The sequence below is a fragment of the Carettochelys insculpta genome, chromosome 12, assembly GCF_033958435.1.
Source record: "Carettochelys insculpta isolate YL-2023 chromosome 12, ASM3395843v1, whole genome shotgun sequence".
NCBI classification, from domain to species: Eukaryota; Metazoa; Chordata; order Testudines; family Carettochelyidae; genus Carettochelys; species Carettochelys insculpta.
Window position 1 is genome coordinate 33,825,342 of NC_134148.1, and position 26,897 is coordinate 33,852,238.

Genomic DNA, 26,897 nt, shown 5'->3' on the forward strand with positions numbered 1-26,897 from the left:
ATGGTCACATACCCCTAATTTTGTCTCAAGCTGTTGGTGTTACCAAAACTATATGGGATGCCAAAGTTAGCAAGAAAATAACTGATATTGAAGTTTGCTCTATTTTTGGTCTCTCTTTCTTTCTTTTGGGCCTCTTTTTGTTCCTAACTTGGTCTTTGGCCTATTTTTTCTCCTGTTAGAGAGTGTTAACTTTTTTCTAACCAGGGCCTCTAAGGTCACGGTTACCGAAAGAATTTGGTGTTAGGTTTATAAAAGTCCCACACAGTTGGTCGTCTTTTCCATGCTGACTCCATAGCTGTGACCAACTAGGATCAGTTGGAGACTTCTCTTGGCCCTTAATATTGTGATCTGCAGTCTCTTCCACTCTGCAGCTGGTGCTGTAGGGAGAAAGTGGCCATGTGGACCACTTGGTTGTAGTCAACTTCTGCATCTTCTGATGCCACAGGTGAAAGACCAAATAACTGGATGGATGTAGACAGAAGGGTCATTTCATATGCAGGTTTCAGGAAAAACAGAATAGGGAGAGGCTGCTGGGTTTCACAGACTGGTGGGTCTCTCCTCTTTGCTCTTGCAGTATAATAGTGAATGCTTTGTAATGCCTGTGCAATAAAGGAATGGGAACCCAGAACTGACTCATTCCTATGCAAGGCTGGAATGCACTCACGAGTAGGATCTTCAAGAATGGTTCCTGGTTTTGAGTGCATATCGAAACTCGGTAGTGAATTTTGCTCCTGAAGTGCATCTTTCCCTCTGCCCCTCCTACCACACCAGAGGCTTCCCTGGTGTGTGAATTCCAAGAATCTCTTCCATTCTTCCCCACTTCACCCGCTCCATGAGTCCACACATCAAGATAGTTTCCCTTCTTGGACATGGGCATTCCTTCCTGGGAACCCATCTCCACTGTTGCTTAGTTGGCCATGTGGCTCAGTACTGAATCTCTTGGTGCGCAGCCCTCCTTCCCCCAGGAATAGAACATGCTGCCTTGGCAGCACTCCTAGCTCCTGACAGAGCGTGGGGAGAGATCAGAAACTGAGCACAAGGACTTTCTTAGTGTAGGATTTAGAACTTAAACCACAACACTGGCCTAGTGAGGGAGGCTTATGTTTGTTTTTATGCCATAGCAGAGCAGCTGCAAAACTCCTGAGAGTCAGCTGTGTCTTTGTTACTCTTTGCAGCTCAAATCCTTTCAACAAAGAGGAGCTGACAGCGATTCTGAAATTTGGAGCTGAGGATCTGTTCAAGGAGATCGAAGGGGAAGAATCGGAGCCTCAGGTAGCTAAAGCAACCAAGGTCTGCTCTGATGGCCTTCCTGGGTGTCACTTCATTGGCAGTGCTGTGGGGTGGGGGGAGAACTCATTGCTTTCTTGGCTTTATTTTACTTGCTCTGTGGATAAGAGAGAGCGACTCGTTTGACAGGGTTTGTCAAACTGACCTCTGTCATGATGACCAAGTTCAAGTTTCCAGAAGCTGATGTGAGAGAACACATGGATTTGAGAGGAAGAGATGTGACAGACAGACTGTGGCGATTCTAGTGACATTTCTGGAGAAAACTGGAGCTTTGTGGTTGTGGCGAGGGATATCTCAGTAGTTAGAGCATTGGCCTTGTAAACCCAGGGTTGTGAGTTCAATCCTTGTGGCAGCCTTTTAAGGGTCTGGGGCAGGTTAGATTAAAAAAAAAGAAAATGTCAGGGATAGGCCCTGCTGTGAGTGCAGGCGGCTGAACTTGATGACCTCTCAAAGTCCCTTCTAGTTTTATGATATGTATATCTCCATATTTCAATAAATGGTGAAAGCTTGTTCAGTATTACTTGTCTGCATAGCTCTCTGTAGCTGTATGAATAATAAGCTAATGTGTCGTAATGGGACCCGGCGAGTCCTCTTCATCTCCACTCCTCTTAGCCCCTCTTCAGCTTTCATTTGTAGCTTCCACAGAAGTACAGGAGTCAGCGTGCATCACCTCTGCTCGTCCCAGTGCAGGATTGTTAGACTGTATGTTACCATGTGCTTTCATGAGCCACTCAGCAGAGTTTAGCCAGGTCCCTGCAAGGAACAATATCACAGGTGGAAAAAATAGCATGCAGCAATTTCATTTTTTGCTATTCAGGCTGTCTTGTCAATCGCACCCTCATGCCTCTTTGTACCCTTTTGGGCCATCTAGATAGTCCTTAATGGTGACACTCCCTCAGTATTTCGCAGGCTGTTCACTTGTCTTCCCCACCTTCCTTTGTTCACTTATTCAAGGGATGTGTGTTTAGCCGTCACACCTCGCAAGTTAGTCCCTGGTCCCCCTCCCACTTCTGTTGCTGTGTTTCCTATGATTTTATCATCGTTTTTTCCTGACTGGCAGGAAATGGATATTGATGAGATTTTACGCCTGGCTGAAACACGAGAGAATGAAGTGTCCTCGAGTGCCACAGATGAGCTGCTGTCGCAATTCAAGGTACAAAGCAGATGAGTTTCCTAAGGATCAATGAGTAAGAGGGACTGAATGCTAGCAGAGTAGGCAAGTGAATGGTCTTGGCCATAGTGAGGTAGGTGTTCCTCACCAGTGGTGAGGCTGATAGGTTTGATGGGTAGGTGGGACCCACTAAAGACATGCATGTGCTTAGGTTTTTAAATGCTCTTGGTGGTGGAGAAGAAGCTTCAGAAACTGGAAGGCAAATCTAGCAAAGGTTCCGGGCAAAGATTAGAGACTGCGGGTACTGTTCCATGCTGATTGCTGGAAGAGATGACAGAGACCAGGAACAGACTGACTGACTGAAGGACAGATTATGTGGGAAAAGTCCTCAAGAGAAACTGGACCAACTTCTGTCTGGTGACATTCCATTGGGAACTTCTGATCCCATGGGTGTGCTTTTGCTTCTAAGGTGGCCAATTTTGCGACCATGGAGGAAGAAGAGACTGAGCTGGACGAGAGGTCTCAGAAGGACTGGGATGATATTATTCCTGAAGAGCAAAGGAAGAAAGTGGAGGAAGAGGAGCGACAGAAGGAATTGGAAGAAATCTACATGTTGCCCAGAATCCGCAGCTCCACTAAAAAGGTATGGCACTGGGGTGAGGAGAGTGCATCACAGGAGGTTAGTTTTGGGAGAAACACTGCGCAGTAACAGCTTTGTGGGAGTTTGATTCCCAGCCCCTGTCCTCCTGCCTCATGCTAGCGTGGAAAAAGCTCCAGAATAGGCCACAGGTCTGCCATGCAGCAGTACGGCTTATCCCTGAGTCTATGGTGCGGGGTAGGGATCCATAGCAGATTGGGTAGTGGTCAGTAACTCCCTGCAAGCTGAGCACTTGGGCAACCACCTAGAAGAGATTGAGGGTCTGCTCAGCTGATTAGCAGAGTTCCAACAGCTGGCAACATGTATTTCTCCTGTGCCACCAGCGGGACTGACAGTGTCACTGGGCTCCTGGACAAGGTGGGGAGGCCCTGTTCTGTGCCCTTGGAAGGGGTGTGGCCTTAGGTGAAAAGGGCACATCTGCCTCTCTCACCCTTCTAAGCCCTCAGAGCTGTCGGGAACATGCTGTGCAATGATCCAAAGGCAATTTAAAGGGCCTCCGGCTTCCAGCAGTGGCTGTGAGTTCCAGGCCCTTCTGTATCACCAGGCCCTGGGGTAGTTGCCCCTTTGCCCCCCATTGGCAGGCATGTATGGTGCACATATGCACATGCCTTGGGGCACATACCAAAATTTGTTCTGCTAATGAATGGAAAAAACTCCGGGGAACACTGGTGGTGGAGTTTCCAATTTTTCTTGCGCCTTATGGAAAAACAGTCAATTTAAAAGAGCTAAAAGCTGGTGGCAGTAACAGAGTGCAGCACAAGGGAAACCAGCCAGCTGCATGATGGGGGTTAGGTGGACATTTTCTTTTGATTGCATTTTGGGGCAGTTCCAGCCTGTTCATTCTGGGGTGACCATCTGTCCCGGTTTTGGCGAGGCAGTGTCGTATTTGGGACGCCAGGATGGTGTCCCAATTTATTTTGTCGAAGGGGCTAATTTCCCTGTATTTTCAGTTAGCTACCGCCCACTTCCCCCAGCTTCCCCATGGCAGCATGGCTGGCCCCCAACTTCCCCTGGCTGGAGGGTGCTGGAGCTGGACTTGTGCCATGCTTGTCCGCCCAGTTTCCTCCAGCGGGGAGATGGGAGCCAGACCAGCAGCATGGTGGCCCCTCAGCTGGTGGAGTCTGGGGAGCTTTACCGGCAGGGTGACAGCCCCGACAGTGCAGCCACCTCCTGACTCCCAGATAGGGTGACCATCTATCTCATTTTGGCAAGGACGGCATCATTCCCCTTGTCTCATATTTGGGCAGGAGAGAGATGGTCGCCCTAGTCCCTTCACAACCAGCAGAGACCATCACCTGTCCAGGTTACCCTCTGGGTATGATGGTTCATGCAAGCCCTTTAGCAACAGGGCTGGGAAAGAAGGAGGAGGAACTCTGACTTCATTCACATGCTCCACACGAGGCACTAACTGTGCAAAGGGAATGGGCAAACGCACTGGGCAGTGGGCATCCAGACCCTTTGCAGGAGGAAGGAAGGGCAGGATGGTGCCAGCGTTGGTCCAGTTGGCCTTGTGTCAGAGTAAACCCTCCAGGGGTTCTGCATTTGCGTTGCCAGCCCCTGGCACTCAGGAAGGGGCAAAAGAGGTTGCCAGTTAGCCTTGGCGACCAAAGTGCTGTCCTTTGGGCTCTTTCAGGCTCAGGCAAATGACAGCGATTCTGATGCCGAATCAAAGAGAAGGATACAGAGGTCCTCAGGGTCAGAGAGCGAGACGGACGATACCGATGACGACAAACGGCCGAAGCGCAGGGGCCGCCCACGGAGTGTTCGGAAGGACACGGTGGAAGGATTCACAGATGCTGAAATCAGGAGGTCAGTGCTGAGTTCCGGTGACTGTGAGATGAGTTCATTTGGAAGTTCTGGGCAGATACCACCACAGCCAGGGCAGGACCCTGTTCTAGCAAAGCACATCAGCACCTGCATTACCTGCGAGTCTGTGATGGGCACCAGTGATGTCAGGTCCGATAGACTGGTTTGATTAAGTAGGTACAGAAGTGATCTGCTGGAGTGGGGTTATTGGCTCCCCAAAACTTCCATTTCTTGGGGAACTTCCTTGCTCATGTTGTTGTGTAATAGACATTTCATCAGTTACAATGACAGCAAAAGAGCTTGTGGTGTTTCTTAACTTAGTACCGTAACCGAAGAATTAAGGAGAATGTTAGGCTTCACTGGCCCCAGCCATTCTTCTGAATTTTTATAATGCCAACTTAGCCCTCTGCCGATGGCCTGTTAGTAGGTCTGTGTGAAATGAGCTGATGGTCTTTTAATAGTTCTAATGATATACGTGTGTGTTTCACAGAATCCACTCCTGAAATTGTCAGCTTCTGTCAGCAATCTCAGGTAGTGAGTGGGCCCACTGAGGGCAGCACTAGAGTACGTTGCGAAGGGGGTGCACCAGAAGCCGAAACTGCTGGTGGTCATTCCATGGAGAAACCGAGTGTTCCTGTCATTGTTCTGTTCCTCTGGCTTCATTCAGGAGAACAAATTCACCTTAAAGAAGAAAAATGTCCTGGTCATTTAAACAAAAAGCAAATGTTTGGGCACACATAGTAGCCCTAAAAGAGCATCTGCAGTCAGTCAAAGTAGTGGTGTTTCCTCTTCCCCCAGCGTTATGTTCCTCAGATCCACTGACACACACAGCTCCTAGCCAGTTTGTGTCCTTGCCCTCTCCAAGATAGAATGTCCTCTAAACTCTTGAGTTTTCCCTGAGCTGTGTCCAGAGGTTTGGCCAGAGATTGTAAAGGAAGAGGATTTCTTGAGCTTTAACTGCCTTTCCTCTTCATTGAGTTGCTGTTTTAAAACCAAGCTGTTCGCTAAAATTGAGTCCCTTCTTTTTTGTTTTTGTTTTTTTCCCGCCTGTTACAAATACCCAGTATTAAGAGTAATCCTCTGTCCTTCCCCAGTCCCTTCTAGCCACGTACCTCAAAGCTCTTTGCAAACACTGATGAATTAAGATTCACAGCAGCTCTGGGGTCTACTTAGACCTTGGATATGAAATACTTCATTAACAAAGTGGCTGAAATAATGAAATTTACCACCATGTTTTCAAGTACAGCTGACATTTACAAAGCTTTTTATTGATACTGGTTTTGTTTTGTTTTTGCCTAGGTTTATCAAGGCCTATAAGAAGTTTGGGCTTCCACTTGAACGGTATGTATGGACTGACTCCGATCCCAAAAACAGCCACAGAGAGGCTAGTTGTAGTTTAGAATGTTACACTGCTGAGAAAGATGAACAAGAGACACAAATAGCCACATGACGATCTCTATGCATTGCTCTATCCCTAGAGGCAATTACCTGATAGGCATCAAGTATGAGTACTGGCTTCTCGGGGGGGCAAAGCTTGACTGATCTGTTGTGTTTAGGGTGAATGGTGTGGAAGTGTTGCCATTGGAGACATGGGAATTGCTAGGTGATCCATCTTGTTTCAGATGATAGCCACTGGTGGAGGGTTCCCCCCCAAATTCCTAATCCATTACACAACAAAGCAGGTGCAGGATACACATGGTGTTCTCTTCTGCAGAGTGGCTCTGTCCCAGTCTTGCACCCTGGTACGTGATTACTACTTTGCTGTATCCTGCAGCTTTCCAGTACCCAAGCTTAATGTGGGGCTTGCTGTAAATGGTCCAAAAATTAGTATTTAACTAGCAACAAAAGGGTCAGAATCAGAAGAGTCCCAGTGTGGAGAGATCAGCGCAAGGGCAAACATACTTGTTCTCCTAGGTTGGATGAGCTGTTGTTAACGTGCACACACACACAGAGAGAGAGAGAGAGAGTGAGTTCCTTTAAATCCATTGTGTTTCCTTGCCTAGAAATGCAAGTGCTATAGAAAGTGATGCGCTTGATCGGGGAAGCTTCAGACACCAGAATCTGCAAAATGCATGTGTGCAGTACGGAATGGATTTTTAAGCTCTATAATGATTCCTGAATTCAAGTAGTAGACAGGCTGGTTTCTGAGCCGTGCTAGCAGCCAGGTGTTAAGTAATGCTTTCCCAATTCTTCTTTTCCCTCTCAGGCTGGAGTGCATTGCTCGTGATGCCGAGCTGGTGGACAAGTCCGTAGCCGATCTGAAACGCCTCGGGGAACTTATTCACAACAGCTGTGTGTCGGCAATGCAGGAATACGAGGAGCAGCTGAAAGAAAACCCCAGTGAGGGTAAGTGCAAGAGACGTGCCGATCTCATTGACCTTGTGGCATTCATGGGGCAAAGTGCTCAGGGGGAGCCAGCTGAGTTCTGGGTTGATGAACAGCAGCAGGAGCTGCAGTCTGTTAGCCAAAGAAGAGTGCAGACTTCACTGGGACCTTCCGCTAGGCGTGAGAAAGCTATTCCAACCTCCAAGCCGTGAGTCTTCTGCTCTGACAATAATATCAATTAGCATCTTATGGACATGGGATTTCTAAGGCATGGGCTACAGCCACCAACTCAACTAGATTGCAGAGCGGCCAGCAGACTGAAGCATATCTTAACTGCTTCCTGGGCTGGAATCAAACCAGTAACATGTACCTTACATTGCATATATCCTCTGAGCCAGCCAGTACTCCGACAGCACTGGGGAAATACCCTGCACGTATTTCCAAGACTGGAGGAACACATAGCCCTGCCTGTTCTAGCTTCCTAGGGAGCGGTGTGGTTTATTGCTTGGCTCAAGAGACAGGGAATCTGGAGGTGTGGGTGTTCTTGTCAGGTCTGCCATTAAGTCTGCGTGTGACCGTGTCTGAACTACAATGTTGCACGTGATTTTGAAAGGGGCTCAGAGTCTGGGGAGCCCCGACAGACTTATTGGGACCAGTGTTCCCCAGAGCTGTGCATGTGTGGAGCCACTTTTCAAATGGCACCCAGTTGATTAGCAGAGCGCCCACGGCTGGGTTGTGTTTTTTGGTTGGAAGGTGCACATTCGCACGTACCTTGGTGCACATTAATAAAAGATTCTGCACACGGATGAAAAAGATTAGAGGAAACTTTGACTGGGCCTCTGGGAAAGTTAGGGGGGCCATGTCTGTGCTCCCAGAAGGGGCGGGGCCTTTGATGGAAGGGGTGGGGCTGGGGCAGCCAGCCCTCAACAGCATCTGGACTGCATGCCCATCCAGCCCTCGGAGCTATCTGGAGCATGACATGCGGGGCTCCAGGGGGGATTTAAGAGGCTGGGACTTGCAGTTGCCCCCTGTGCTGCTTCTACCTCATTCCCCATTGGCAGGCCTGCTTGGAGTACAACAAATCTCACTGCCACTCTGAGTGAAAGAAGAGCTTGCTTTTGGGGCTAGACCTGAGGATTAGCGGCTAGCCCTAGATGTAAATGAGGGATGACAGGAGGAATATAAAGCTCTCAGCCTTTTCCAGCGTCTTTTTCAGTCTGTTCTAGTGCATTTAGCTGATATATTTGTTGCTGTTGAGCAGGGAAGGGGCCTGGCAAAAGGAGGGGGCCGACCCTCAAGATCTCAGGTGTCCAAGTCAATGTGAAATCCATCATCCAACATGAAGAGGAGTTTGAAATGCTGCACAAATCCATTCCCACGGACCTGGAGGAGAGGAGGAAGTGAGTTTGCATGGCTGGGAGGAACATGCCGGGAGCTGGGGTTTGTGGCTGGTGGAAGGAACTCCTGGGTGTGCAGACTTGCTCTGACACCATGGTACTGGAAACGTGCCCCTTACCACCTGTCTCGTGTTTGAAATGCCTTCAGGTACTGCCTGACCTGTCGTGTCAAAGCTGCTCATTTCGATGTAGACTGGGGAGTGGAGGATGATTCTCGTTTGTTGCTAGGCATTTATGAGCATGGCTATGGAAACTGGGAGCTAATTAAATCAGACCCAGAACTGAAGCTAACTGATAAGGTAGGTCTGTGGATGATGTTCACTGTAGTTCCAGGGTACAGGAGAACATTTTCTCTGCACCTCAAAAACAGATGTGTATTTCTGAGAAAACCTAACAACAACAAAGAAAACAATGGCCAGGACCTCTTTGGAATGCTGTGTTGTGCGTGGTGGAAACCAGAAACCAGTATTGTTATTTGAATGTCAATATTTTTGCTCTGAACCACAGCATATAAAACACATTAAAATGATGAAGCAGATGGGTAACGCTGGCACAAGTCCATTGTCTGCAACCTTTTAGTCATTATTCTGGGGACGTTCAGTGCTTTGTGTTGCATAGGAGGTCAGAGTAGATGACCACAGTGGTCCGTTTTGGCCTTGGAGTCATACAGTCTGGACTTGACATGTGTTTCCTTGTGCATCTAATGACCATTTGTTTTGTGCCTGAATCTCCTGACGTGGAGAGCGTTTCCCATTTTATTGGGGCGCTGCTTGTGTTAGGGTTCCCCCCGTGATTAATGCTGAATTCAGACAACATCACCGCTGACAGGGTCAGAGGTGTGTTAGCAAAGATCAGGTTTTGTCGCAGTGTGAATGAGCGCCCTGAGGTGTGATGCCCAGAAAAGCAATTAAAACATAAATGAACGTCTTAGACGCAATGCTGGGGATCTTTTTTGCAGTGGTGGCCCAGAGGAGCGCCTCTAATTCTCCCTCTGCTAATGCTCTGGGCTGACGATTCTCAAGCCAGAGACAGCAGCTTCACCTCATGTCACCACATAAATGCCCGAGCTTTGTCGTTGCTTTGTGTTACTTACACTCAGACCAGTCTGTCGGTGAAAGAACCCAGCAATAATGATCAAGTGAAGCTCCATTTTCAATCTGTTTGCACCTTTATAAACAAGCCAAATAAACTTTAGAGAACTAGCTTTTTTTCTCCCTCAGGTGACTAATGATTCATTGCTTTTACTGAACATGCTATGCCATGTTAGCCTGTTGTGAAACAATGTCATAAATAAATTTAGCTTGTCAAAACAAGGGAGCAAAGTGTCCATTACAACACAAGCTCCTTGATGTGTTTTTGCATCTGTTTGCTGACTCACCAGAGAAGATTTTCTGTAATCTGAGATAATGGCAATTGAAGTTTGTACCAGGCTGTGCTCTCCCTTACCCACTAACTGCATTTCCAGCATGGGGACACCTCTTCCATGCTCAGTTGGTCTTCTGCAGGCTGCCTTATGAAAGAAGGAAACCTGTGAAAGAGCTTTTTGGCCCAGAACCTCAAAAGGGATTTAGACACTTAACTTCCATTGAAGTTAGTGAGTGTTGACCACCTGAATATTGGAAGAGCTGGGCTTTTGTGCTTCAGAGGACAGCATGAGCCATTCCCTTGAGCGGTTCAGGCTTCTTTCCTTCCCCAGGCAGCCAGCCAGTTGGGGATTATTGCTAGTGCGTGTCTGCTCACTTCCCAGCTTTGATAGGTGCATGTGGGTGTTTTGTTTTTATCAAAGATCCTACCTGTTGAGACAGATAAGAAACCTCAGGGGAAGCAGCTCCAGACTCGTGTTGATTATCTGCTGAAGTTGCTGAAGAAAGATCTGGAGAAGAAGGAAAATGTGAAAGATGGAGAGGAGGTGAGTGGGGGAGGCTGAGTGCCTGCAGCGGGGAATTGGACAAAGTTTAGAAGGACACTATGCCCTGTCTTGCTGGGTCATTAATTCTGCTGTGTGAATAGCCTGCGGATGTGTGAGTTCTCTGATCCCTTTGTGAGATTGAACCAGGAACTCACACTGCCGATGGGGTTTGGCTCTCTGATCCTAGGCGCACTTTGCAAGTCTGGCACATAGGGGGGAACAAAGCATCCTTTTACCAATATGCTGAATGTGCTTGATGGTTGAGATGCTGAGAATCAGCACCGGGGGCTCCAGGAGTCTCATGTTGCCAGCTCACTTGTCAGAAGCTGAAGTGAACTCTGAATTGATCTGCAAGGATTTTATGACAAATTATGGCATATGTAGGGGTTGGGCACTGAATGCCCCAGCTGGCAAGGAGCCTTGGAGTTGTGGAGATAGGTAGTGAATGTGTATGGACAAAAGCTCTTTTTATCCCTCCTAGATCAGTTTGGCTGTCACAGTAAATATCCCACGTTGGCAGGCACCAGCTCTCATTCATGTGCTCTGTCACCAGGCTTCTTGGTGCCAGCAGTTCACTCGTGGCAACTGTGAAAGTTCAGAAAGCTCATATGGATTTCCTCTTGCTAGCCAAAGTGGGACCCTCTGATTTAAGCTATAATTGCGCTTCATGCCTCCATGTCATTTCCCGTGGTCTATTGGATCTCCTAGTGCTTCAGGCTGACACCTACTATTGCCCATAGTGCCGATAGGAAGAGAGAGAGAGTTTCTGTTTCAGGAAGTTGTTTTTCAGCCCTGACTGGTTTCTTGTCCTCTCATCTCCCAGGCCAAACTGAAGAAGAGGAAACCACGTGTGAAGAAAGAGAACAAGGCCCCGAAAGTCAAAGATGAGCATGGAAATGAGCTGTCCTCTCCTCGGCACTCAGACAACCAGTCGGAAGAGGGTGAAGTCAAGGTGTGTTGACCCTGGTAGAGGGGCTTTTAAAAAGCGCCTTGAATTGTGTTGGTGCTTCAGAAACTGGACTAGAAAAGCACCTGTTGGAACGTCCCCAAACAACCAGTAGGGGAGCGACAGGGTATTAAACTGAAAAACGTGTCCAGCAGATCTGCACAGGCAAAATAGTTGGTTGCTTGGGAACCTAAGAGGTGATAAGGCCTTTTCCACCCTCTCCATTAATGCTCAAAGCATTGTGGATGGGCTCTAAAATGGGCCACTTTCAACCTTTCTTGTCTTGGAGTCTGTCCTTCTCAGAAAACCTACTGTAGGTGAAGTACAAGTTTTTACCAAGATAATTTTGGTCCTTGGACAAACCCTCTCTTTGAGGCGCTTTGTGTATTGTCTAAAGGTTTCTGAAGATACATGCTGATCAGAAGCATTGAAAGCTGTGCCTGCTGACTAGCTAAGTTAAATTAGAGAGTGCTATGTGTAGCTCTAGTTGGCTATTCACTGCAGAATGATGCTAATTTGATGGTTTCACCTTCAAAGTAGGATTGGTGGGAGCTAGGCAGATTACTGCTTTGGGCATATGTAGGTTAATTAGAGCTAGGAAGAGTTTGAATGAGCAGCAAGAGTTATGTGCTCTTTCAGGGCATAGAGACATTACACGTGTCTGAGGTGAGGGGCTCTGACTTCAAGAATGATGTTTGAGCCTGTAACTAATTTCCTAGGAGGATGGTATGGAAAAAAGCCCGGTGAAAAAGAAACAGAAGAAGAAAGAGAACAAAGAGAACAAGGAAAAACAGTCAACCACAAAGAAAGACAAAGAAGGCAATAAAGAGAAAAAGAAAGCAAAGGAAAAGAAGAAGGTACGAGGAATATATCTCATGTAACTTTTAGAGACATGGTACAGGCTGTCCATCACATTCAGGGTTTTGGATTCAAACCCTGTATATGCCAGTACCTATCCAGAAGAGCAGTTTGAATGAGAAGGGGCAGTGAAATCCCTCCCGGGAATATTCCCAGAGAAGGGCACAATGTGACAGTGGACATTCCTATTGGAAAAATGAATTATAGAATCCTAGGGCTGGAAGGGACCTCAGGAGATCGAGTCCAGACCCCTGTCCCCTGCTAATAAGGCATCCTGAGCACTGGAGAGGATTCTCTGCCTGTGAATGTCCAGAGTCCAGAAGGTTTTGGAGTGAGAGCTTAACCTGAATAGGAGGGAAAAGACACTTGGAAACTGTGGCTAGTCTGTGGGTTAGGAACAAAGTACAGAGAGTGAAAGGGAATGAGTAGTTTTCACACTTACTTGAAAAGACAGCTCTCCACTCAAGTGTGGAATGGCTGGCTTGGAGAAAAGAGTTTGAAGCTTGTTGTTGGAAGGGTGTAAGGCATAAATAACTCTAGGTGTTGGTATGCTGTGTCTGAATTGCTCTCCACTTCGCTTCTATCCATAACGACCTTCCCCACAGAAAGGCCATGAAATAATATCTTGGCTGTTCCCCTGTCAGCAGGGTTTGAGTCTGTCAGCACCAATGTCAGGCTGTGTGGGAAATGTAATGGAACTGCCCCTTGGGCATTGGGTCACTGCTGGCATGGGTTCGATTCAGGCTAGGGACAGGTAGAAGGCTCTCGAATGGTGACAGGGGGTACCTGAGGTCTATACCAAATGCCAGTGTATGATGCCACCTCAGACCTCATTTCAAATCCAGGGGGAAGCCATCTTCCCAGTGAAATGCTCTGTGGCCTTCAGCTCTTCACAGGAATCAGAGAGCCATGAAAGTTCTCAGGCTGAAGCTCAGGGAGGGATGCTATGAGATGTGGGTTCTGTTCACAGCTCTTGCACAAAAATTTCCCATGCATGCTTGGACAGCTCTGAATTCTCATGAAAAGCTAGTGATTTGGGGTGCCCAGTTCTAGAGCATGGGTCAATGCCCACTGACATCTAGTGGAATTTCAGGCCCTTCTAAGTATCAGGCTCTGCAGGGTTCTGCACTTCTCAAGGGTTACCCAGGCCCTGGGTGACCTCATTTTACAAAGTGGTCCCTCATTAGTGGGTTTTGGGGTTTGCTCCCCCTCTGCACAGACCATAGATCACTGGTGCTGCTTCTGAAAAAGTCTCCCCCACCCCCATGTGTGTGTTCCAGTTTCCTCTCACTGGTGTGATGTGGCTCTACATTCATGGCTAGAAAGCACTTGAAGAGCTTAGGGTGGAAGTGCTGTAGGGTGCATGCCATTTACTGCCATTTATTTATTGTCATGGAGGATGCTATGGTCGGCGGTGCAGAATCCCTTGGCTGGGCTCATTGTCAGAGGGGTGTAATTTTGTTCTTTTTAAGCTCAAAGGTGAGACCAAGTCTGGCAGCAAAGGAAAGCGATCTCAAGGTCCTGTCCACATTACAGCTGGGAGCGAGCCCATCCCCATTGGAGAAGATGAGGATGATGATCTGGACCAGGAAACGTTCAGCATAGTGAGTATCTCCTGGAGACAAGGGCACAGGATTGGGAGCTCTGGGGCTTTCTGCTAAGCACACAGCCCTTGGGGATGCTCTAGACCCTGGTGTCAACAAGCTAGCCACTAGCCACATGTGGCCATTTGGCCAGTTGAGAGTGGCTCATTGGCTTTAACGATAAATATAACTTCAGAAGAATTTGGCTAGTTCTGAAGTGGTTGGATGCTGCAGTTCTCGACTCAGCATGTTCCAGTCCTGGAAGGAAAGGTGCACTTCACAATGCTAAACATGCAGCTGATTTGAGAATACTGTGGACAAGTGGCAAAGGGAGCTCCTGCCAGGCCTTCTCCTGGGTTGAAAGGGAGGTGGCTTTGATGCAGGACCTCAAAAGGAAGAAAGATCAAGGCCTCAAGTCATCTTCCCCAAAACAGAAGCTCAGTATTAAAGCAGGTTTGGAATATCTGCTCTGTAGATTTTCTGTCATGCAGTTGAACTGGTCATGCATGCTCTTAATTGATCCTTCTAGTGGCACCACAACAGACAGGGATAGAAAAAGCAGTACAATACTTTAAAACACTGCAGCACTCTCTTATTTCAGACCAAAGCTGCCTGTTCCCACAGCTGGTTTGACAGTCATAGGTCAAGTGTTGTAACCCTGTGCAGTGTGTGGCAGCCTCTTTCTCTCAATAACCAAGGGCTGGAAGAATATTGAGGGCTTTCTGGAATAACTCGTGCATGTCCTCTGGGTTTGCAGTTGTTCACTGGGTGCTATTAGGTTCAACTGTCAGTGCTTTCCAAGCCCTGTAAATGAAAACTCAGCTGCCACCCCTTTGCAAGGCTGGCTGCAGAAAATACCCAACTGTTTCTTCGTTGTTCTAGACTCAAGGAAACAATGGGAAATGATTAACTTGCAGACTAAAACGGAGAGGGTGAAACTGATTAGCTGTGTCTACACGTGCATGCTACTTCGAAGTAGCGGCACTAACTTCGAAATAGCGCCCGTTGCGGCTACATGCATTGGGCGCTATTTCGAAGTTAACTTCGACGTTAGGCGGCGAGACGTCGAAGTCACTAACCTCATGAGGGGATCGGAATAGCGCCCTACTTCAACGTTCAACGTCGAAGTAGGGACCGTGTAGACGATCCGCGTCCTGCAACGTCGAAATTGCCGGGTCCTCCATGGTGGCCATCAGCTGGGGGGTTGAGAGATGCTCTCTCTCCAGCCCCTGCGGGGCTCTATGGTCACCGTGGGCAGCAACCCTTAGCCCAGGGCTTTTGGCTGCTGCTGCGGCAGCTGGGGATCCATGCTGCAGGCACAGGGTCTGCAACCAGTTGTCGGCTCTGTGGATCTTGTGTTGTTTAGTGCAACTGTGTCTGGGAGGGGCCCTTTAAGGGAGCGGCTTGCTGTTGAGTCCGCCCTGTGACCCTGTCTGCAGCTGTGCCTGGCACCCTTATTTCGATGTGTGCTACTTTGGCGTGTAGACGTACCCTCGCAGCGCCTATTTCGATGTGGTGCCGCGCAACGTCGAAGTTGAACATCGACGTTGCCAGCCCTGGAGGACATGTAGACGTTATTCATCGAAATAGCCTATTTTGATGTTGCCACATCGAAATAGGCTACTTCGATGTAGGCTTCACGTGTAGACGTAGCCATTATGTGCTAAGTGCTGTACACGTGCGTGCAGTAGAAGAACGATGATTTCCTCTCATTTTCTTTGTTTTGTTAACAGCAGTAAACATTTTTATCTGGCCATGTGATTTTTTTTTTTGTAGTGGTCTTGACCCTGTGTATTTTGTTTTTCGTGCATAAGTGTTAACATGTCCATTGATTATGCCGCTTGTCCTTAGGATGTCAGACCAAGTTCAAGTGCTGAGCATGCAGAGTATATTGTGTGTTTCGAAAAGAACAGGGGTGGGTGAGTGGTGGTGGGGACAGACTGTTATTGCTCTCTGCTGCATGTCCCTCAAAGTTTGCTGGTCACATAGGACATCTCTTTATTTTAAAACTAAATAAAGGGTGTGACTTAATGGCTGGAAGTAATGAATTTTCCCAGCCAGTGATTGGTTGATAGAAGGTGACCCAGAAAGGGTAGAACCTAGACCTGACATTCATGAATTTGTACTTTGTGTGGCTCACCCAAGTGCAAAGAGAGGATGAGGCCAGTGAAAAAGGCACTGAAGCAACTGGACAAGCCAGATAAGGGGCTGACCGTGCAAGAACAGCTGGAGCATACTCGCAACTGCCTCCTGAAAATTGGGGATCGCATCTCAGAGTGCCTTAAAGCCTACTCTGACCAGGATCATATCAAGCTGTGGAGACGGTAACAGACCATTTCGTTCTTCTTTGGCTAGTTTGTGGATAGTTAAGTGAATTGAGTGCTCGTGGAAGGTGCTGGATTTTTCAGCCATTTTATAGGAGGCAACTTCCAGTATTCCCCCTCCCAGCATTCCCCCAGCCTGTTCCAAAGCCCCTCTTGCAATCTGATTGGGGCGGGCGTCAGATGTCAGGAACCAGAGCCTGTCCCATCCATGGCCTCTTGGAGGCTGGGGCTTGGTCTGGATTAAAAAGTTTCTCCAGTTTAACCTGAAGCCATTTAAAAACTGTTTTGGCCAAATGGGTGTGAACTCTGTGCAGACACCTATGCTTTTTAGTTGGCGAGGGGCTGATAATGATACCACTTAAGTCATGTTCCTTATACTTCAGCCAAACTGAAACAGCCCCCGTGAAACTGAAATATGAATGTTAAGCTACAAACTGATGACAACCCTTTACTGGGAACTAGAGGGAGGCTGCTAACACCTGTTGTTTAGGCCAGTGTTTTTTATAAAGTACTCCATTTAAAAAAAAAAAAAGAGTACTCCCAGTACCTACAGTTTTCAAACACACTGTTTTTCTACCATTGCAACACATTTGTTTAAATAACTTAATCATAACGGTTGGTTGGAAGAACTTGCCTATATAAGAATATACCTAATTTTTTGGGGTATAGGCCTTTACAGGAAGACTGAAGCATCTATATCTTAAGAGGTCTTTGCCTGGTAACTATCAGATGGAACTAGGCTCAAGCAGCCTTGTGCTTTCTCATTAAAAATAGTTTAGTTTCTGTCAAGTTTAACTGTTGCCCTTGCAAAGTGGGAGGAATTCTTTCTCCGCTCACTGTGTGGGTGTTTTTGTAACTCCCGTCGTTTGGTATAAGAGCTCGTACTCGGTGTGCAGGATGAGCTCAACATTTTTGATAGAAAGGCTGGAAGAGTGTTTTACAAGGAGAGATGGTTTTGTGGCTTAGGCACTGGACTGGAATTCTAACATCAGAGGGTAAGGGGTGGTCATTTCTTAGCTCTGCCACAAACTCCCTGTGTAATCCTGGGCAAATCATTTAATCTTTCTATACCCCAGTCCCATCTGTAGTGAATAATTCTTCATCCTTAGCTCAGTCGGGTTTTTTCCAGATTGTACAAATGCGTAAGAGAAGTTAGTGAGTAATTAATAGTGAAACTTAATATCTTTTTAGGAACCTGTGGATATTTGTGTCCAAGTTCACAGAATTTGATGCCAGAAAATTGCACAAACTCTACAAAATGGCTCACAAAAAACGGTCCCAGGAAGAGGAGGTAAGATCTAAAATGTGCTGCCTTGGTGAGGAGGAGTTTGTACAGAACAGGGAATTGTTGCGTCTCTTCTCTGGCCTTAGCCATTGTTTGTAATGCTGTTGCAGTTGTGGTAGCATCAACCAGGGCACCAGTAGGACTATGTTGGTTATGGTGGCTGATGCACTATAAATTATTGGGTCAAAATTCAAAGACTGTTGTCTCTTGAGAATTGTGTTTGTGGAGCTGCACCGTGGGCTCAGCAGCTCACGATTTTATATGCTTTCAGTGTTCAGCTCTTATTGGGATGCTGCAGGATTTCTCTGCAACTTTTTACTCGGTTTTACCTCCACCTTCACTCCTCATTTGTTGGTTTAATAGACTACACAGTGTTAATCATTTGCTATTCTTTTTACACGTGGGAAGCTCCTTTATTGTCCAATCACTTTTGTTGCTTTCCCTGGATGATTCCTGCTGGGGTGGCACACTGGGGAGTCTCCAGTTGAAGAGTAGAAATTGGGAATGATGCTGTCTGTCAGAGTTAAGACATGTTGGCAGAGAGGTGTTGGGTAGAAACTTGCACATGTCCAGCCTTTCTGTGTCTAGCTCAAACACAAGTGATTCCTTACTTTCTGAGCACAAAAGTAATTTGCAGCAAAATCCCCAGTGAAGAGGTTGGGTCGGCAGGGAATTTCCCTGATCTTAATGAGTGCAGAGTGCAACAGGTGGGGTTTTGCAACCTGCCAAGGTGTTCAGGAGAATGGATGAGAGAAGCGTTGTATCTGTTTCACTCCATGGTGTTGGAAGCATCTCCCTTGTTCTCAGCAGGAGCAGAAGAAGAAGGAGGACGTGGCCAGTAATAAAAGGCCTTTCCGCCCAGAGCCTTCTGGCTCCAGCCGGGATTCCGTCATGTCTCAGTCTCACCTGCCTCCCAACCCCAATTCTCAGAAACTCCACCTGCCCCCGTCACACCCTCAGCAGATGCATGGGCACCCACGGGACAGCTACAGCCACCCCAACAAGAGGCACTTCAGTAATGCAGGTGGGTCCTTTGCACGAGAGAGGCAGCAGATGAGTGCTAACGGGTCTCTGCTCCATCCCAAGCCAATGCCTGATGGTCTCCTGCAATGCATCCTTCAGGGCTTTTCTCCAGTTCAGTTTTAAGTTCTGGGATTCCCCAGCAAGAGGAGAGAGAGAATCATAGAACACTAGACATGGAAGGGACCTGGAGAGGTCATCAAGTCCCGTCCCCTGCCTTCATGGTGGGACCAAGCACCTTCTAGATCAGTCCTGTTAAATATTTATCCAACCTATTCTTAAATATGTCCAGTGATGGAGATTCCTTAACCAACCCGACCATTAGGAAACTTTTCCTAATGTCCAATCTAAACCTTTCTTGCTACAGTTTAAGCCCATTGCTTCTTGTCCCGTTTTCACATGCCAAGGAGAATAAATTTTTCCCTCCTCCTTGTAACACCCTTGTGGGTACTTGAAAGCTAATACCATGTCTCCTCTCAGCCTTCTCTTTTCCACACGAAAACCACACACGAGAGTTGTGAGTTGTGTTGCTTAGAGCATGAGTGGAAGGTGCTCAGAGTCCATGGAGAGGACAGAACGAGGGTAGAATTAGGGTATTGGCCCCTAATAGTCAAGGTCAGTGTTGCACGTGTTAATTTCTTCCTTTTATCATTAACTCTCTTACTGGCCTCAGTGTCTTGTGTTATAAGTGGGCTGTACGTAACTCTCAGAAAAGACTTTCTAGAATTCACAAAGCTACTGTCAGGGAACTCAGAACAAGGCAAACAAAGCATTGCCTCAAATGTGAGACAAATTACCACCAACTGCCTCATGGGCTTCCTGCCTGTGTCATGGTCAGTTCTGACCTGCGACTGTTGGGGATGGCAGGACTGACCCTCATGCCCATGGTTTCCTCACTGCAGATCGAGGGGACTGGCAGAGGGATCGGAAGTTTAACTATGGCGGCAACAGTACCCAGGTGTGGGGTGGAGAAAGGCATCACCAGTATGAACAGCACTGGTACAAGGATCACCACTATGGGGATCGGCGGTGTCGTGGTGACCCCCACCGAAGCTCCGGGAACTACCGACCAAATAACCTCTCCCGCAAGAGGCCGTATGATCAGTACAACAGCGACCGAGACCACAGAGGGCACAGAGATTATTACGACAGGTAACTCAACGTGGACGATTGCAAATGGTCTGGCTGGAGTTTGCAACCATTCACCCAGCCACAATACATAGATTTCCTGCTCGCCACAAGGGCGATCCAGGAAGCGCCATGGACTGGGGTGCTGCTAGTGGTACTAGCATTCTGGATTCAGTCTGAACACACACTTAGTCACGCATTGGGTGCTGGGTTCTCATTTCGACCTTGCTGTCTGATTACCTTGGACATGAGCGCTGGCCGGTTTTTTTTTTTTTTTTTTTTTTTTTTTCTTCCCCCACCAGTGAGCTTTACGCTCTGAGCATGGCAGTTCAGAGTTGGCTCTTAGTTTGAATCTGTTTCCAGTCAGGAGTTGCCAACCCAGGTGTGGTACAAGCTCACTGGGAAAGTATTTAGGGGACTTGGCTTTTCTTCCCTCCTCCCCTTATCTCTGATCACACTGGCCCTATCCCATTCTCTTCTGGCTTTACCCTCTCATTCCCTTTTCCTTGACCCTGCTGCTAGTTCCCCCCTTGCCTATATCCAGACACACGGGGAGCATTTCTCCGAAGAACACCGAGTCTCTCTACCATGCAGATCCCTGGCTTCACCAGGCAAAGGACACTTTGTCTTGGTTGTTTGCTGAGTGCTATCCACGCCTGCAGGGCTGTGTAAATCGTCGCCAACAGCCTTATTCAGGGGTGGAATTAGGAGCGTTCCTTGCTCTTTTGGGAGGGCGAGGTAGGGGAGGCTGTATCAGTGTCTGCCTGTGAGCTGATATTGTTCTGTGGGTTTCTTTTTATATCTAGGCACCATCACGATTCCAAGCGGCGACGGTCAGATGAATTCAGGCCCCAGAATTACCACCAGCAGGATTTCAGAAGAATGTCCGACCACAGGCCACCCATGGGATACCATGGGCCGGGACCTTCCGACCATTACCGGTCCTTCCATACAGACAAATTGGGGGATTACAAACAGCCGCTTCCCCCTCCTCACTCCCAGGTCTCGGACCCTCGCTCGCCCCCGTCTCAAAAATCCCCTCATGATCCCAAGTCGCCCCTGGATCACAGGTCCCCCCTGGACAGGTCGTTAGAACAGAAGAACAATCCAGATTATAACTGGAACGTTCGGAAAACATAAAGTGGTTGGGAGATGAGAGGAAGGAGACAGCGCGTCCAAAATACTTGGGCTGACGCAACAGCGGCTGCTTTTCCAAACCGGTAACCGGAGACTTTGAACATGCTGCTATTGTCTTGCTGGGTGAGGAGGATTTTGGGGAGTGGGCAGGGTTCTCTCCAGCTGTTAGTTCTGGTCTGGATTCCTTTGTCATAACCCCTTCTCTAGTCTGGCATTGGAATGGGATCCATTGCCCACCGGGGGGAGTAGGACAGGTGTCATTCTTTGCTTTAGTTTTGTTCCTCATTGAAGGTTGCATCTGACAGACTCTTGTGAATATTTCACAGCTGCCGAGCTTCCCCCAGAACCTAGAACAAGGAATGATGCTGCTTAAGACTTTGTACACAGCTGTGTGTGTCCAGTCTGACGTGACGTTACGTGCCAGATGCTGCTGTGGGGTGGGCATAACCCTGTCAGGCTGGGGTTTGTGGGTAACCAGTGTCGGGGTGGGATGCTTTTGGAGATGGACAGGAGGTATCTCTGAGGGTAAAAGATTGACCCTGCTCTGATCATGGGTATTGAAGAGGAAGGGGGAACTCAAGGCCCCTCCAGAGTGGCACAGAATGACAGGAGTCCGCCTATGTGGCCGTTTCTCATGCCTTTATCCATTTCAAGGGACTAGCTAGGTTTTGTGCACTGGTTTGCGCTTTCTGCAATACAGACAGGAACATGGGAAACAGCCACGTTGGTGCCCAAAACAGGTGGAGGTTGTGACTAGAGAGGGAGGGGACAGAATCCCTTTGCAGAGCCTTAATTCACGTTTCAAGCCAGTAAGACAGGAAATGGGAGCAGTTACAGTATTTCCCTGGGGCTCAAGAAGCCGTAACACAAACCTTCTTGCCCTGTTTCTCTCTCGTTGCTGGTAAGATGGCTGTTCGTGCCTTTATGCGGCACATACAGCCTGGAAGCTGAACAGTTTGTGGTGAAGGAATGGCTCTGGAGGTCTGCGGGGGATAGGGCTGGGATCCTGGCTTCTGGGCTGACCTGCTCTGACCCTGGGGCAAAGCCCATCTCTGCACCTCAGCTTGCCCATCTGCAGAATGGTGATCCCAGTCTGAACTCCTCCTTGTAAGGCGCTGCGAAATGGAAGGGTCAGAAGCTCCATGCTGGAGCTAAGCATAGCTGCAATTGGCCATCTGGACTTTTCTGTGCAGAGCTCTCACTTTGCACAAAGCAGTAAGCTGGGCACCCACCTGCCAAAGTGCCAGCGATCTGCACTGACGCTGAGGAGTGGAAAGTCGCTGCATTGAAGGAACTGTATTTTTAAATTAGGAGTGAACATCAGCACTCAGCTCTTGGGTTTCTAGGGAGCAAGAGGCCAAAGAGAATCCTAAATTCTGGGAGAAGCCCCCCCCAGTAGCAGATGTTTAATAAGCCCAAGAAGGGCCAGAGGAGTAGAATGATCTGCAGCCTAGGTGAATAGGATTCACTGCAAATGTTCATCAGTCTTAAGATGCTGTTGCAGCATGAAGGAGTAACGCCCAGCAGAGAGGGATCTGTCAGGACACTCCCAGTTAAGTCAGGAGCAGCTGAAGCACAGTCCCATGTAGAATTTTGAACTTCAGCTCTGTCTTTACTAAGCAGTCAAGGTCCATGGAGACTGGAGGTCCGTAATGGCTCTGCCTTGGTGCGAGCAGCCAGGCCATTCAGATGAACCTGGAAATGTTCAGGCTGGGACCCTAGTGTGTGTGAACCACAGCTGTGTTCTGAAGACCAGGCCAGCAGAGAACTGCTCCATTGAATGCAAACGGTGCAGACCTCTGAGGTACTTGAAAACCTGGCAAGGTGATTGATCCTCATTTGGGCAAAATCTGATCACTCCTCCCTTGGAAGGCCAAGGTGAGGTGGAGTTTTAATTCCCTGCATGTGTTTGACTGGTAAGTGACCGTGAATCTGTAGGTGTCCGGAGTAAGGATTGGAATAACCTGGTCTGAACAATCTCCATGTGGCGCTTGTACAGCTGAAGAGCTGTTTACCTGCCAAGGACCTGCCCTAAGCAAGAGAGCTGACTTGCTTCCTGCTGTGTCTCCTTTGACTTCATGGATGAATGTAGGTTACAATTAGTGTTGGAGACCCCTGGGGCAGCTGCTGGTGACAAGGCTGTGCCTGTTTGGAGGTGGGGCTGGAGAAGCAGGTTTTCCTGCTTTTGGGTGATTAAAGCAAAGATGTTAACTCTTCTCTTGGCAGTTTGGAAGATACATCACAAATCAACACTAATAACACTGATGCTTCCTGTCCACTTGGTGCTGACTGGAGAAAGTCCCTCACATCTGTTGCGATTATTGCATGCTTGATCCATTCACAGCCTATTGGTTATATTAGGGTGTCTCTGTCCCATTAGCTCATTCAAAAGCAACCGTGATTTGCTGCAAATGGGAACAGCATGATTCCAGGGTGCCAGTGATAATCTGTGTTCAAAACCTTCATGTATATCCAGCTGGGTGGTTGTAGCCATCTCGTTTCACCCCATTAATTTAACCTTTAGTGCCAAGGGACCCCTTTAAAAGGGGTCTGGCCGGGTTGTTCAGTGGGATTGTATGTCCTGCCTGTGGCACCAAAAGGCATCTCAGAACTAAGCTGAGAGAGGATTGTGGAGGCTACTGAAGCATGTCTCTGTGGAGGCCTGGGAAGTGCTGTGCTTCCCATTCTTTGGGTTTTCCACAAAACTAAATGGAAACAAAATGGCTTTGCTTGTTACCAGGGAACTAGTAGCATGCACAGATACTTCTGCTAGGGCCATCCAAGAATTTCTCTGCAATTGAAGGAAAGAAAGGGTGGGGATAAGCCCTCCTGTCATCCCCACCTTTGGAGCAGAGGGTAGTGTTAGTGTCTTTTCTGACATGTTTTCACTAAGCTGTGATGGGAGGTGGACGCTATCATGTTCACAATGGGTCCTTTCTTTTCAAATAGAGGTGTTGGTTTATAATGTGAATACTAACTTCATCTCCTTGCCAGGAGGAGCGAAGACATTTATATTGTTTTCATTCGCATTCATGATATCCTAACCAAATGTTACGTGCCATAAATGTTTAGCAAAAGGCAGTACTGGCCAGACCAGTGTTAAGGTGGGTGCAAGACAACCACACACCCGACGAGTGGATCCGAATTGAGGAGCTTGGCCCCTCAGGGGTTCCAGTCAGTCTGAAAAGTATTTGAGGTTTTCTTCTTTAAACAGAAGGAAACAAAAAAATGCAAACATGAAAGCTTTGTCCACATGTTTTTAAGAGTTGTGTAGGCCTGATACTGAAAGATGGATTATTTTGAATTCTCTCATGGTTGGTGGACTTAAATGGCTTTGGTTTTGTAGAAGCTGGGGAAATCATCCCTTCCCACAGATGTGCACCTTCCAGCCCAAAATAAGGGACCACAGAATTAACCATTGGCAATAGACAGTTGAATGACATTGGGAGTGGGACAGACAGCCCCACCGCCATAAACTTCAGTTGGGTGTGCATGTGAACACAGTAGGAGCCAGCCAGTGAATTGCTGTCCCCTCAATGAAGGAAGAAGTTTCAGCTTCTTGATTTGGTTTGGTTTATTTAAGTGGCTCTCAGAGTAATGTGTCAAGCCCCATTGGAAACAGTGTAAAAAATTGAGTCATGAATTTGCACCAGAAGACAAGTCCCACCGACCGAAACCTTTTGCCCACAGGTAATGTGGGTGCAGTGCCCAGCTCTTTGAGATCTTTACATGAACTATTGAAGTGTTTCACAAAAAAAGACTAGTCTTTCATCCCCTTCCCCACCACCTCTCCCTGAGCAAAGGGTGAGAAGCACTCTTACTGTAAAGTTGAGGACTTTTAAACCTGTTGACTAAAACAGTAATTAATATTAATTTATATTTGTGAAAAAAATGCCACTGTCCTAGTGATTTCTGATGTAAATATGATGTTTATATAGTATGTATTAAATTTTCCTACACTGTAAAACTGCTGTACTTTTGATTCTTGTATATTAAAAAGTGTTACTGAGATTTTCAGAACCTTGCAGGCTTGGTGTGTGTAGTGCAGTCACTTGCTCTAATATGGCATGTCTCCAAATTCCAGTGATAGCTCCATCGCTGGTGAAATTCACACCCATGCAGGAGGATGGTGCTTGGGGCTAGGACTGTCCAGTGAGCTTTCAAGGCTGTTACATGGTCAAATCCCAGTTGGTCAAATCTCAGTGGGGTCTGAGCATCTTCCTCCATTTGTTTAACATTTTAAAACCCGACTGCAGGCTCTCTGGGTTCTTACACTGCCCTTCTCACTATGGTAGCTGAAGCCCAAATCCTCAGAGGTATTTAGGTGCCTAACTCATTGATTTCAAGGGGAATTGGGGGCTTAAATGCTTTTGGGGCTCTGGGGGTATGTAGCGCATGCTGGCCCGCACAGAGTGAATTCTACCCTGCCTGTGCAAACTAGAGCCTGTCTGGAAAGAATTTCCAGCTGTGTCTGAGAGGCTCTGAGTTTCCTCCTTGTTGATTTACGCTAAACTCGCTGGAGTTGGCAAGTGCAGCACTGACTTCTGTTGACTTTGAGCATATTCTGTGACCAGGATTTTTATTGGCAGATAAGGTAGCAAAACGCCATTTTGGCAGTAGTGTGTGTGTCCCTTGTTCACTGCTGCGTTGGCCATTCGCTCCCACCACAGCAAAGGAGTTGGTGTCTTGCCTCTTGCCCCCTCCCCCAAACTCGTCAAGAACGATATAAACAATTGATAAAAAATGGCTCAGGTGCTTCTGCTGTGCTTGTCTCTGTATATCAAGGGTGTTCACAATCTCGCGTTGAGGTCGTGGTGAGTGCTGGTACTCAAGCATCAAACCAAAGTTCCAGTTAAAGTATATAGTTCCAGTAGGGAGACAGAAGATGGACAGATGTGTGCATCAGAGGGAGACGGGTAGTAAGTCAAAAGCAAATTCAGTGTCACAGAAGAGTCTGAGGTGTGTTAATCATGGCAAATGTATTTAAATGAAGGTATAAAGAAGGGGGATTTTAAAATGATCTCATCCAGGTTTCACCACTCCATCGTGGGTTAAATGAGCAGATTTTCACAAACTTAGAGCAAGGGAAAGTGTTTCCTGGTTTTGCTGTGGCAGAACCTGGGAATCATAGACCAAGGCCCTGTTCTGCTAAGAGCTGGAAGAACACAGAACAAAGAGGTGGTCTCTGTCCCAGGGACGTTATGTAAAGATACTGCTTAAGCGCAAAGAGACATGAGGTGACCCAAAAATATATTAGTTTCTCTTATTGAGTCTCACTGTATTTAGCCCTTTTTTGTTCAAGCCACTGGATTCATGTGATTGTGAGCATCTTGATTTGGATTTTTTTAAAAGTTTCTTTCCCGCATGGTTGTAGGGAACTTTAAATTTGTCTCAGATTCAACTTGATGGCTCAAAAGCTTGAAGACAGACAGACAAACCCACAATGCATCATTTTTAAAAATCAAGACTTTCAACCCAAATCTGTTTTGAGGCCTGTCTTACGTTTTTGGTTATTTTATTACTTTTCATAAAGAAACAAAAGAGAAATTATTTACAGCTAAAATGTTACCAAACACTGCACATCAGACTAGCCAATCAAATTATGCAACGACACTGCTTTACCATTAGTCAAAGCTGTAAGACCAGACAATGCAAAGTCAGATACTATTAGACAAAACATGTTAAGGTGGTGGTAATAATTAAAAAAGACACACAAATTGCCAAAAAAAGGGAAGGTGGGAGGGACTGGAAGGAGTATGAAAAAAGAATGGTCAAGAGCAAGGGAAGTCTGATGTGCGCTATCTCAGAATCCTTTATCTAAACATCAAAAAATAGAGACCAAATTTCTTCATATGCTCTCTGTGGATAAGCTGATATTTCTTTTGCTGCTAACTCAGGTCTGAATGTTGCTACTCTGTTCTGGGCATAAGCTGAGAGCTGAGTGCTCAGGAGAAATCCAGATGCCACCCAGCTGATTAGCAGAACCACCCACAGCTAGGTTTTGTTTCTACAGGTGGTGTGCACGCATGCCTCGGTGCACACAGAAGAACATTATTCTGCACATGGATGGAAAAGATGAGAGGGAACGTTTGTTGGTAACTATTGTGGCCCTCAAGCATGGAA

General features: G+C 47.3%; 1 protein-coding gene across 17 annotated transcripts in view; it reads left to right on the top strand.

Annotated features, from left to right (window-relative positions):
• Window positions 1–24,741, top strand: part of CHD2 (chromodomain helicase DNA binding protein 2) — a 101,288-nt gene extending 76,547 nt beyond the window's left edge. For 16 of the 17 annotated variants that reach the window (XM_075006272.1, XM_075006266.1, XM_075006275.1 and 13 more), the window contains 17 exons: window positions 1,176–1,272; window positions 2,348–2,440; window positions 2,868–3,041; window positions 4,690–4,865; window positions 6,162–6,203; window positions 7,069–7,208; window positions 8,449–8,587; window positions 8,733–8,883; window positions 10,371–10,493; window positions 11,317–11,445; window positions 12,159–12,296; window positions 13,770–13,901; window positions 16,026–16,204; window positions 17,396–17,495; window positions 18,297–18,513; window positions 19,412–19,661; window positions 20,444–24,741. In XM_075006272.1, the coding sequence (XP_074862373.1) occupies window positions 1,176–1,272; window positions 2,348–2,440; window positions 2,868–3,041; window positions 4,690–4,865; window positions 6,162–6,203; window positions 7,069–7,208; window positions 8,449–8,587; window positions 8,733–8,883; window positions 10,371–10,493; window positions 11,317–11,445; window positions 12,159–12,296; window positions 13,770–13,901; window positions 16,026–16,204; window positions 17,396–17,495; window positions 18,297–18,513; window positions 19,412–19,661; window positions 20,444–20,777 (2,614 nt within the window). In that variant the 3' untranslated portion in view covers window positions 20,778–24,741. The remainder of the gene's footprint in view (window positions 1–1,175; window positions 1,273–2,347; window positions 2,441–2,867; window positions 3,042–4,689; window positions 4,866–6,161; window positions 6,204–7,068; window positions 7,209–8,448; window positions 8,588–8,732; window positions 8,884–10,370; window positions 10,494–11,316; window positions 11,446–12,158; window positions 12,297–13,769; window positions 13,902–16,025; window positions 16,205–17,395; window positions 17,496–18,296; window positions 18,514–19,411; window positions 19,662–20,443) is intronic. The other variant, XM_075006281.1, reaches the window with a different exon arrangement.
• Window positions 24,742–26,897: the final 2,156 nt, after the last annotated feature.